This window comes from Rhododendron vialii, chromosome 5a, assembly GCF_030253575.1.
Source record: "Rhododendron vialii isolate Sample 1 chromosome 5a, ASM3025357v1".
NCBI lineage: Eukaryota > Viridiplantae > Streptophyta > Magnoliopsida > Ericales > Ericaceae > Rhododendron > Rhododendron vialii.
Genome location: NC_080561.1, coordinates 2,829,566 through 2,842,708, shown reverse-complemented (window position 1 = coordinate 2,842,708; position 13,143 = coordinate 2,829,566). Strand labels below are relative to the sequence as shown.

General features: G+C 38.4%; 1 protein-coding gene and 1 long non-coding RNA gene across 4 annotated transcripts in view; one reads left to right on the top strand and one right to left on the bottom strand.

The window, feature by feature from the left end:
- Positions 1-4,600: 4,600 nt before the first annotated feature.
- Positions 4,601-11,419, bottom strand: LOC131325796 (uncharacterized). Of its 3 annotated transcripts, XR_009199809.1 has the most exons (4): positions 11,194-11,419; positions 10,373-10,665; positions 9,016-9,148; positions 4,601-8,766 (listed from the first exon to the last, which is right to left on the bottom strand). It is a non-coding gene; the product is annotated as an uncharacterized LOC131325796 (long non-coding RNA). The 3 variants fall into 3 exon arrangements; XR_009199808.1 differs by lacking the exon at positions 4,601-8,766 and having other exon boundaries at positions 8,925-9,148; positions 9,882-10,665; XR_009199807.1 differs by lacking the exon at positions 4,601-8,766 and having other exon boundaries at positions 8,925-9,148.
- The window catches only part of LOC131325757 (uncharacterized), a 28,802-nt gene continuing 20,289 nt past the window's right edge, over positions 4,631-13,143 (top strand). The window contains exon 1 of the mRNA XM_058358190.1: positions 4,631-4,935. Within this exon, the coding sequence (XP_058214173.1) occupies positions 4,779-4,935 (157 nt within the window). The 5' untranslated portion in view covers positions 4,631-4,778. The remainder of the gene's footprint in view (positions 4,936-13,143) is intronic.

Below are 13,143 nucleotides of genomic sequence, written 5' to 3'. Positions count from 1 at the left end.
CCGGCAAAATCCGAATCAACATAACCAACAGCATGATCACCAGAATTGACAATCCCAAACAATAGACCAACACCTGCAGTTCCGCACAAATACCGTAGTATCCATTTCACAGCCTCCCAATGTGCCTTTCCTGGACGCCCCATATAACGACTAACGACACTAACTGCATGTGAAATATCAGGACGAGTACATACCATGGCGTACATAAGGCTCCCAACTGCGCACGAATATGGAACCTGAGACATATACTTCTCCTCATCCTCCGACTGTGGTGACAACTCAGCTGAAAGTCGAAAGTGTGCTGCCAAAGGGGTACTGACTGGCTTCGAGTTCTGCATGGCAAAGCGCTCAAGTACTTTAAGAACATAAGACTTCTGATTCAAAAATAATTTGCCAGCTACTCGATCTCTGCAAATCTCCATACCCAAAATACGTTTTGCCGCACCCAAATCTTTCATCTCAAATTCACCACCTAACTGTTGTTTCAACCTGTTGATTTCTGACACACTCTTGGCAGCAATAAGCATATCATCAACATACAACAGTAGATAAACAAATGAACCATCTGGAAGTTTTCGAAAATATACACAACTGTCATACTCACTCCTAGAATATGACTGGCTTATCATAAAAGTATCAAACCGCTTATACCACTGCCTAGGGGATTGTTTGAGGCCATACAAAGACTTACGAAGTAAACAAACGTGATCCTCCTTACCAGAAACAACAAATCCCTCAGGCTGACGCATATAAATCTGTTCCTCAAGCTCGCCATGCAAAAACGCAGTTTTGACATCAAGTTGCTCTAACTCAAGATCATAACATGCAACAATAGCAAGTAAAGTGCGAATGGAACTATGTTTTACAACTGGTGAAAATACCTCATTGTAGTCAACACCCTCCTTCTGGCTGTATCCTTTCGCCACTAGCCGAGCTTTAAACCGAGCGTCTTCTACCCCTGGAATACCTGGTTTGCGCTTGAAGATCCACTTGCATCCAACAATCCTCTTCCCTTTCAGCGGTTCTACTAACTCCCATGTCTGATTCTTCTGAAGAGACTCAATCTCCTCATTCATAGCAACAAACCACTGTGCAGACTCAGCGCTCAAAATAGCTTCCGTATAGCTTGAAGGCTCCTCATACTCAACTGTTTCAGCAACTGATAAAGCATAGGCCACCATCTCAGAATAAGCCGAATACCTTTCAGGAGGTCGAATCTCCCTCCTTGGCCTATCTTTAGCAATAGTGCGTGGTTGCTCAACTAATGCATCAACCTCTGTGTCTGAACTCTTGAACTCCTCTTCAATTGGCTTCTCAATGTGCTTCTTCCCTGAGTCGGAAGATTCACCCAAAAACTCCACCTGCTTTGGAACACTATGTTCTTGAACTGTATCATCAACCTGCTTAGACCCCTTAATTAGATAATTTTCATCAAAAGTCACATCCCTACTGATCAAAAACTTCAAATCATCAGAGCACCATAACCTGTACCCTTTGACACCTGCTGCATAACCCAAGAAAATACACTTCTTGGCCCGTGGCTCCAGTTTACCTTCATTCACATGAGCGTAAGCTGGACACCCAAAAACACGCAACACAGAATAATCAGCCGGATGACCTGACCATACCTCAAACGGAGTCTTACACTCAATAGCAGTCGACGGAGACCTGTTCACCAAATAGCATGTTGTGGAAACGGCTTCAGCCCAAAATTCTTTGCCCAATCCGGAATTGGACAACATACAACGTGCCTTCTCCAAAAGAGTCCTGTTCATTCGTTCAGCCACACCATTTTGCTGAGGGGTTTTTCTCACTGTGTGATGCCTCACAATGCCCTCATCACTACAAAATCTATCAAACTCGCCAAGACAAAACTCCATACCATTATCAGTTCGCAAACGTTTTATTTTCTTACCAGTCTGATTCTCAATCAAAGTTTTAAACTGTTTGAATGTATTAAAGGCGTCACTCTTATGTTTCAACATATACACCCAAACTTTACGAGAGAAATCATCGATAATACTCATAAAATATCGAAAACCACCTTTAGAAGTTACCTCTGCGGGACCCCAAAGATCCGAGTGAAAATAATCCACCGTGCCTTTGGTGCGATGAACAGCTGTACTGAATTTTACCCTGCACTGCTTGCCGTAGACACAATGCTCACAGAAATCCAGTTTCTCAATTTTCTGGCCACATAGCAAACCCTGTTTGCTCAAAACTGTCATCCCCCTCTCGCTCATATGCCCAAGGCGCATATGCCACAAACGAGTCAAGTTTGAATCTGAAACCTTGGATGAAGCAACCGTTGCTGCAGCACCTAAAACTGTACTGCCCTGGAGTGTATAAAGGTTACCACGCTTTTGACCCTTCATCAGTACTAATGCACCCCTTGAGACTTTCAAAACTCCACCTTCACCGAGGAATTTGCAACCATGAGAATCAAGAGCACCCAGGGATATAAGATTTTTCTTCAAATCCGGAACATGTCGAACCTCAGATAAAGTCCTAACAATACCATCATGCATCCTAAGCTGAATCGTTCCTGAACCAACAGTCTTACAGGCCATGTTGTTGCCCATCAAAACTGTACCACCATTGACCGCCTCATAAGTAGAAAACCACTCTCTATGCGGACACATATGGTATGAACATCCAGAATCTAGAACCCACTCGGTATTAGAGCGAGAATTGCCCTCTGTAACTGATAACACATTATCTGACTCATCTGAACTTTCAGCAATTCCAGCAATTACTTTACCCCCTTTCTGGTCTTCTTTTTCCTTCTCCTTGAGTTTTAAACAGTCACTTTTCCAGTGCCCGGGTTTCTTGCAATAATTGCACTTTCCCTTCTTCTTACCTGATGATCTGGATCTTCCCCTATTACTCGACTCCACCCTTTCTGTTGTTCTTCCCCTAACAAACAAACCCTCCGCATGTGCATCACCCTCACCTGACACTTTTTTCCTCAATTCTTTCGAATATAGGCTGGCCTTAACATCCTCCATGGATATCGTGTCTTTGCCATACAATAGGGTTGTAACAAAGTGCTCATACGAAAGTGGTAAAGAACATAGCAAAATTAGGGCTTGGTCCTCATCCTCAATTTTACTATCAATATTTTTCAGATCCATAATAATACGGTTGAACTCGTCTAAATGATCTTTAACAGGTATACCTTCTCGCATACGAAACGTATAAAGACGTTGTTTGAGATATAACCTGTTGGTGAGCGACTTCGTCATATATATGCCTTCCAACTTCAGCCAAATTCCTGCTGCTGAAGTTTCTTCTTCCACCTCGCGAAGAACGTCATCTGCCAGACTCAACTGAATAGAACTCAGAGCTTTGGCATCCTTATCATCCCAATCTTCCTCTTTGATTCCAGAACTAGTCTTGCCTAACAAAACCTTGTGCAATCCTTGTTGGGTTAGCAGAGCCTTCATCTTTACTCTCCAAAGACTGAAACTGCTGCTCTGCCCATCAAACTTCGCAATCTCAAATTTAGCCGCCATAGCCACAATCGGAAACGAAACCCTAGTTTTTGCAACCTAAGGCTCTGATACCAGTTTGTTGTAACGAACGCTATGAATGCAAGCTAAGAACGAGAAATTGAAAACTAAACAAGAAATCACAAAGACACAAGATGTACGTGGTTCCCCAAGATGGGTACGTCCACGGGCGAGGAGAGAGAGGATTCACTAACCAACGTGAAGAAGAGATACAAAGAGCCGGCTATAATCCGTAACTCTAGAAAGGCCACAATATGAAAGCCCAAAAGATAATTCCTAGAAGTCCCCCAAAAGCCCTATTTATAATAGGCTACAAAAACGGGAACAAGATAATTAACCAATGTGGGACTAAAGAATACAAGGCATTCCTAACACATACTCCATTGTCCACTACATACTCCCATAGTCCCATGCATCCTCTCTACTCACCACCTCTCTCGACCATCCAGAAGTAGAGGTGGTGGGCAGATGATCAAAGAGAGAGGGAGGAGAAAGAGGAAAAAAGTGTATTCGATCAATGTGGGCAATTTTTAAGGAGAATAATCGTCATTTCCTTCATTCCGTTAACAAAGTTAGTCATTTTTTCATTTCATTTAGATGGATCTATTTAGATAATTTTAAAGGTTAGGCGATTTCCGTGAGAAACAAACATTGATGAAGGGGTCTTCGTAGAATTTTACCCTTATCTTTCTAATATAAATAAAAGGGAACACTTTCCAAACTGATAATTGTACTCACAAAGGAAAGTGCCAAAATTAATTTGGAAAGTGGCAAAGTCAATCTCTATATGGATTTGATTTTGGCACTCTCCTGAGAAGTGTGTTTATTAACTTGGAAAGTGCCAAAATCAATTTCCAAACAAAACAACCCCCTCCCCCGTTTCAAAAAAAAAAAAAAACGAAAACCCCAATTCGAATGAAGCGAATCAAGCGGATTAAAAAAACTGAAGCAAATCAGGAAGGCTGAAAAAAATGGGGGGGATTTTGTGTGGCTAAAAATTACTACTGGTCAAATCTCACTTTGTTCTTGGCACAACCGTGTGGAAGTTTACAAGCTCCACCCAAACTGTCCCCATTTTCCTCTCTCTCTCTCTCTCCCATACCTACACGCACACACGCGGACACAAGATAAAGACAGATTTCGGAAGCAGCATAAAGCATACCAGATTAGAGCTTCACCAAAAAAGAGAGAAGATATTAGAGCTTCTACTTTTGCATAAAAAATAGAGTAAAGGGAAATTACAAGAAAATACCAGAAGAGGAATTAATGGAAGAAATGCCACCGGGCGGACTCCATTTCCACCCAACTGAAGAAGAACTGGTTTCATTCTATCTCCACCAGAAGCTTGAACGAAAGAGAACTGACCTCCACCGTGTGATCCCTGTACTCAACATTTATGAGCACGAGCCATGTGGCCTTCCAAGTACCCTTTTTACCCTCCTCTCATTCTTCGCTCGTTTACCCTTTGCAATTTTCAGTTTATGCCATGTTTTGTTAATGTTCTTATTTTTTTAAGTACTTATATCCCGTTTTATACGCTAATGTTCTTATTTCTTAGGTATTTATTTTTTGCTTTACGTGAGAGATTATTCTCTCATAATATATCACATTTAATTTAAAAAATAAATATTTATTTTAGTTAGTGGAACACTTTCTTATAGGCTTTGATTCTTGTGAGCAGTCGAATCGGTTTTGCTAACCTCCGTCCACTAAGTGGAAGATAATATGTCAATGATTTCAAATAAGTTCGGAAATCAAGCAGAGTGTAGTAGTTCTTTAGAACATAACATTCTTTTTTTTTTTTTTCAATCCATAGAGATTTATTGCTTTACGAAACTGAGAGAGTGTCCAACGAATCTACTAGCTACCCACTGAACCCAGCTAGGAAATTCTCCCTGGTAGATCGGGTGCGGGTGCTCAATATAAAAAGCATAGTTGGCTATTTCATGAGCCGTTCTATTACAAAAATGTGTTGCCGATAAAAAAAAAAGAAAGAAAGTACGAGGAATAAAACAAACAAAAAAATTGTCATTTCATAAAAACAAAAACAAACATAAAAAGAATGCAAACAACTGCATAAATTTATTGAGTCTTTGACGATGACGTCCACGTTAGTTCTGGCCCCAACTTCTTGATTGATCATTTTGAGCGAAATCCCCACGCCTCGACCATCTCTGCCCACTGAGCCCAGTTAATCATTACTGCTTCACCCTCGACGATCTCTGCCCACTAAGTCCCACACCTCCTTTTCCCGTCACTGCAATACTTCCCTGCTTGGGGGGAACCCGCCTAAGATCACCGGCCTCCTTCTATAGCTTGGCAGAATTCATGGTGTTCTTCCACTGCATTAGCACAGATTCTCATCTCATTCACCCATTCTCTACGAAATACCCATTCATTCCTGGACTTCCATATCTGCCAACTCAAACTTGCAAAAAACCCAGCATCCTTCCCAAATCTTGCCCTTTGCTCAAATTTCCCAAGCTACTCCAGATTTCATCTAGTTGTGTTCGGACCATAACCTCAGGTCGGAAACGAAACGGAGAAAGAAGCCATACCTTTGTTGCACGATTACAATTAAACAGCATATGATTCACAGATTCTGGACACAAACCAAACAATGGGCACATTGGATCCATGGGCGTTTTCCTTTGAAAAATTGCGTTGTTAACCGGAAGTATATTATGGATACTCCTCCACATAAAGTGCTTAACTTTCATTGGCGCTTTTATACGCCAAATTCTTTTCTACTTACCCTCATCCCCACTTGTTCCACTCCTTTGACCGGTTCTGCTTGCATTTCCACTCTGGCCTTCCAACATCTCCTTCGCCCCAACGTATGCAGATTTCAACGTAAATTTCCCATTTGCTAAACCCATCCATATACGCTTATCTGGAACCCATGTGGTGCTTATTGGAATTTGCAAAATCTAGTCCACATCTCGCTATAGAAACACCTTTTCATCTTCAATTGTTGTCTAATTTTTTTAATAATCAAGCTTACTAAGGAGAAACTATCATTTCACTTTATTTATATTACGTCTTTCTTTTTTTTTTTTAAATCGGACGCCTGAACTAGTTCACGCGGGATCTTGTCTAATTTTATGGCCTTGAAGTTAACTACCGAGCAAATTTTTCGTGGCCCTAAAGTTTGAAACATTTGGTCTTTGTGGGAGTGCGACCTCTTGGAGAAAAGTCCTTTAGTTGCTGTCTCCATTCGGGTTATCTAAAATTAGGCCTTGTTCTCCTAAGGACTTTTGGGATTTTTTGACGTTTTGTCCTTATTCAATTTTTTGGTCACATTTGTTAGTTTTTGCGTTAAAATTTTATGGATTATTGATTTGTTTGAACAAGAGAAATCAAAAACCCAAAATTTTTGACTTTTACGTTAATAATTTTGGAAATATCCAAGATAATGCCCCAAAGTCAGGCTATTTGGGCTTTATTTTGGAAATTTTTGAAAATATTTTGGTAAAAGTAAAAAATTTATTACTTTTCTGATTCGTCTCGCTGAGACGAATCAATAATCTATAAAAGTATAGTGCAAAACTAACAAACGTGAAAAAAAAAGGGAGATGACGAAGGACAAGACAAAGAAGCTCCAAAAGCGCTTAGGAGAACAAGGCCTCCTACTTATTATTAGAGAGTTTTCATTTTGGATTTGAATTTCAAAGCATTTTAGTATTTTATTTTTTGACAAGGGATGAATAAAAGAATGACCATTCTTATAGAGACAGTAAAAGTTCCCAAAAAAGATCAGCAATTGGAATCGAGAGAGGTACTTTTAAGAAGACTAGGTGCAAAGCACGTCATTCATGCCCGTTGTGGAGATTGGTTTTGCGCAAAATCAGTAATTCTTGCTATGGCTTTGCTTTGTTTGTTCTGATATATGGAATAACGCCCCAAGCGTATGGCTTAATACGTCAGTTGAAGCATGATAATCCGGAAGACCGGGATCGTACCCAAAGGAATAATTAATACGACTTTGTTGGATTTGTAGATGCTAGCAAGGGCTTTCGGCTTTTAGACAGCCAATTTGGTTTTACGAGTGTAGTGGAAATGAAAGGGGCTAAATTGAAAAGCGAATAAATTAAGATAAAAGGCAGGTTATGTCTAGGAATTACTAACACTCACGACTCAAGTTAAACTGCATTTCTCACCCGATTACATGGTTCAGGATACACAATTAAGATTCCCAAATCGAAAAATAGAATGGTTCGATTACCAAGCTAGCTCTAGAATTTATTTAGCAAATGTCTCGTGCATCAGAGCTCCAAGCATCATGTGTGGTAAGTAGGCGAAACTCTTACCTACACATGGTCAAGGAGATTAACACCTTAGCAATTTGACAAATAAACCCGAATCCCACATCGATTCTCGAACCAAAGGTTTAAATTTATGGTGAAAAATGCAATTCTACTTGAGCCATGTGGTGCTAATCACCCCATGACCTAACCTTGAAAAAACTACTCACACATATCTATTGAGCTATGAGTAAGCAAAAATTTACTTAACATAATTGAATTAACAATATTAGAAGAAAATTGGATTAAACGATAGATCGAGGAATTTACTACAACTTTAATAAAGACGACAATATCAAAAACTAACTAAGACAGAAAAATAAAGATTCAAGGCTGGAAATTGAAGAACATTCAAGAACAACTCCAAATCTAGATATAAATCTAAAATTATGTAAGGAAATCTATTCCCTTTCCTAAGGTACGCGCCCAGCATATTCTCAAGAGATGCTCTAAAAGTCCCCTCCTAAAGCCCTCGGCATCGATGGCAATGGGCTTACGCTGCTGTGATAAGGGCTTCGGCATCGATGTAATGTATTTCTTTCCATTGATGCCGAGCTCATTAGCTGCCTCCCTGGATAAGCCCCTCGGCATAGATGTAACTTCCTTTATCCCATCGATTCTGAGCCCAATAACTCCAGCCGTTTGGTCTTGCTCTGCTTTGCCTTGCCCATGCGAGCCGTTGGGTCACCATCAAGTCATTCCTGCCTAGGCTTTGGACTTGATTGTTCCGTTCTTGATCATCTATGCGCTTTGAATAATCTTGCCAAGCTTTGGGCTTTAAAACTCATTTATTTAGATGATTTTCTTATAAAACAGAACTAGCAAACTCTACGAGCAAAAACAGTTAAAGATAACAAAATTAGCAATGAATTTAGACTAAACTAAAGACCTAGCGCACCCTATATTGCAATATCGGGTGTTTATCAGGCTTGCACATTCAGGTACTGTGTCTGCATAGAAGGAGTATGAAAGCAAGGTTAGGGGTAGCTGGATTTATGATTACAAAAGGCTTAATAAAATTAGACTGTAGTATAATGGATAGGTTTGTCTTGGATTTCTTCTTAAACTAATCTAAATGTATTGTATAGATTGATTCAAAGAAAAGGAATGAAGCAAGAAAGCTATTATCAGAACCGTTAAAGATAAACCAAAGCACATAAACATTTGCTATCTGTTCTGAATTTTAGTGTTTGTAGTACCTTCTCCACTGATATGGGAAGGTTGGCAATTTTGATGATATCATCTTCTGGATTTTCGTCTGCTTTTGGTATCAGAAGTTGTGTCAGTTCTATTGCTACCAGTTCTTTGAGTTTTCTTGCGTTCGTTACAGCCCTGCAATAGTTGGAAGTAAGAAAGAGTATACAGTTAGTATTCTTTGAACTGAAATAGTAATGCGGTGATAAATGTGATATGAAATGTTGTGGTCTTTTTCTTCTTGTGGTAACTGTCAATATGGGATTCTCATACGCTTGTTCTGAGACATTTTTGTTTAATCGCTGTGAAAGTATTAAGAGTTCTGTTAGGTTAAAGTTTTGCGCCACTTGAATGATAGCTTATTGTTCTTATATCTATATAGATATGCTACAGAAATAGTTATGAATATGGATGCTTGATCTAAACAGATGCAATAAGCATGAACTTTATTCTTCACTAAATATCAAGAGCAAAATTTAAAATTAGATCAAAGCAGAAAACATAATTCAGCCAAATGCTTCAGGAACAATAGAGCCACTTCTGAGATTTTTCACAGCAAGCAGGACACAGTACTAAAAAGAAAACTGGTGGTTCAAATAATATTATTACTCTACTTTTCTAAAGCTTAAAAAAAACATAGTGTAAGGCTTCTTGCTATAGACAAAGCAAAGTAACTTTTTGCTGTACATTTGATTTGTCTTCTTGTTATTGTAGTAACCGAATATGAGTTTTGAGAATTTAGTTATATTAGTACATTATCTTTATTCACTACAGTCTGTTTTATCTTACACACACACACACAGATACATGCATGGTAATCTGAAAAAACAGTTGACACAAGAGAAAGAGAGCAAGAGAAGAATACGTGTACCAGGAACTGAAAGTACTAAGGATTAGTCAAAACAAACTGGTTTACTGAAGGTCTGGATTAGTAGTAGATCAAAGTGAAAGCCCTGTTCTATCAGTTGCATTAGAAACTGAATGTTTTGGGAGCAAATTGTTTTGTGGAAATGGAGAACAATTGTAAAGCTAAAGAGGTAGAGTTTGAAAGAGGAGGTCTAAGTGGTAGGAAAAGTACGTGGCAAAGGTTGAGGGTATAAGCACAAAGTGCATGTTTGAGGTAGAGTGAAGAAGTAGTATTGCAGATCCAATTTAGAGGTGTGTTCTTTTTCTCTCACTTAAAAAGATGAAGCGGTGGAGTTGAAAAGTGGAGCATTAAGTAATGGAATAAAAACGTGGCAAACATTTAGGGGTATAAATAAGAAATGCACGCTTAAGGTAGAGTAAGAAAGTGCTATTACTCAAGAGGCAAAGTTAGAAAGTATAGGCCTAAGGGATAAGTGGTAGAGTACAAAAGTATACCTGGAGTACTATGGCGTATAAATGAATTATGCACAGGGACATCCAACCATTTAACTAAATCATCACAAACAGCCCATATCAAATTGTCACTCAAACCCAATACGTTCCTATACTCGCGCACAAAAATACTATATGCTTTATACTCCAACGACCCAGGATGTCGATACCTTGCAACAACAACAATCATCATTTGGCCTCGAATAGGCATAAGACAATAAAACTCTCCATGTGGACTTTTTGGATTCCGATGCTTTACATGTATCTAGTGTCGAAATGGAACAGGAACAACCATCCTAGTGAATCACAAAACTTAAGATCAAAAATTGATTCAATTTGAAAAGATATATAATTTATGTTTCACAAGATTTTAGTTAATACTAATATGTTACAATACTACGTACATCAATACATACCACTCACAAGTCAACATATATATGTAAAATTAATTCCATATGGCCAAGTATATTAACAATTCTCAACAACAAAACTAAAAACACATTACTCTTTACTCGTCATTTCCTAATACTACTCTTCCGAAACCAACCAACCAAATTCAACGATACACCTCCCCCTCTGACCCAAAAAAACAAACAAAAACAGGACAGGAGAGAAGAAACTACACATGCAAGACAAATAAAATAGAGACAAAAAATACAGAATCAAAAATACCTAGACTAAAAAAGAACACACAGAAAAGAACACATGCAGCAACAATACAATACAGGGAAAAAGAGAGAATGCAATAATGTACTAAAAATAAAAATCAAAAATCAGAAAATGAGCATTCAGAGGCAAAATCAAAAATCAGAAAACGACATTACCTGTTACCAAAACCGAACAGACCAAAGCAAACGGTGAAAATCTGAGAAGCAAACGGCGGAATCCGTGAAGCAGCAATTGCCAAAACCTCTCTCTCTAACAAAGCGTCTCTGTCTCTCTTCTCTCAAATGATATAAACAGCTCCACCCAAAGACAAATGTCCACCCCCTTTTGCCACATAACCCAGTAAGTGGAGGAAGTAAAATACCCATTTCACCCAACAAACAAACAAGAAGAAGCCAACAATAGAAGGGCAAAATTGTCCAAAATGAGCCAAAAGTGGCAACCGAAACCTTCCCTAAACTGGTTCTTATTATAGAGGGGAAGGAAAAAGTATACTTTTCAGCGATGGGAAAATGTCTCTCCGTTATTTTTCCAAAGGGTAAATTTTATAAATGGTTCCTGTAGTTTGCATGAATTCTCATTTTTGTCTCTCTAGTATCAATTGTGTTACTTTTAGCCCTATAATTTATATTTTGTCTCAATTTCGTCCCTCTCGCTTACGGCGTTAGTGAAACAAACAGAATTGGAGACAAATTGTCATTTCTCCTCACAGATGGACTAAATTGAGATTTCATGCAAGCTAGAGGGACTATTTCTATAATTTTATTTTTTACTTTTGTTTTTGTAAATAAATTTAAAATACATCACATGTAATATATTTCTCATCTCATTTTATATTGAATAATCAAAATATGTTGAAATTTTTTAAAATTTTTATTATATATATCACAAAAAATATGAGAAAATTCGAAAAGCAACCCCTATGTTAAATGTCTTGGTATTGTATTTTTTTTTCAATTGAATTTTCACTCTTGTTATTTTCTTTGTCACATGATTAAAAAGAAAAAGTTATTCAGTAGTATTTAGAAATCTTGTAATTGTGTTTAATTAAGCAATGAAACACTATAGAATATTAAGAGATCAAATACATTAAAATATGGTAATAAGTGTGTTTATTTTAGGACTTACTCACAAGGTCACTTATATAACAAATAAACACGGATTTTGAACATTTTTTTTATCTGGTGAAAAAATAAGGAGATTATAAGAACATCATACAAAGACATTAGCTAAAGTGTTGATTTATGCATTTTCTAATATTTTTGTAATGTGTAATGAAATATAAATTTTTTCAATATAGTTTGATTACCCAATAAAAAATAATTCAGTTGTCAAATACATTACTTATGGTACTTTTTATTTTATTTGCAAAAAACGAAAGTGAAATGTAAAATTTTAAAAATAGTTCCTCCAGTTTACATAAAATTTCAATTTAGTCTCTCCGTAAGCGAAAATGACAATTTTGCCCTTCAATTCCGTTTGTTTCATTAACGGCGTCAGGTCGAGGGACAAAATTGAGATGGAATGAAAACTATAGGGTTAAATTGATACAATTAATATTAGAGGAACGAAAATGAGAACTCGTGCAAACTAGAGAGACCATTTATAAAATTTTCCCTTTTCCAAAAGAAGTTAATTTTGAAGAAAAAAAATTACTATACCTCGTAAACAAGTTTCAAAACTACTATTTGTCTAAAATTCCAACACTGTTGTTTAAGGGTCATCATATAGCCCGAAGGCCCGTAGCCCGCCGGCCCGTAGTTTGTAATGGGCTGGCTCGGGCTTATGAATTTTTACTCGGTCCGTGAGCCCGCCCTTGGTACCCGCCCAATAGCCCGCCCACGGGCCCACACATTAGTCCAAAATTCCACAAAATCCTTTATTTTTTCCTTTGCCCAAGGAAATTTAAGCCTGCCCGATAGCCTGCCCAGCTTTTGGCCCGCTTATTGGTCCGCCCGGTTTTTGGCCCTCTAGCCCATCAATTGGGCTAGCCCGTGGGCTGGACTTGGGCTTTAATTTATGGTAGGTAGTCCGGCCCGCAAAAAAGTAAAAGCCTGATCGGCCCGGCCCATGGGCAAGCTTGGGTAGTGACTTGGCGGGCTGGGCCG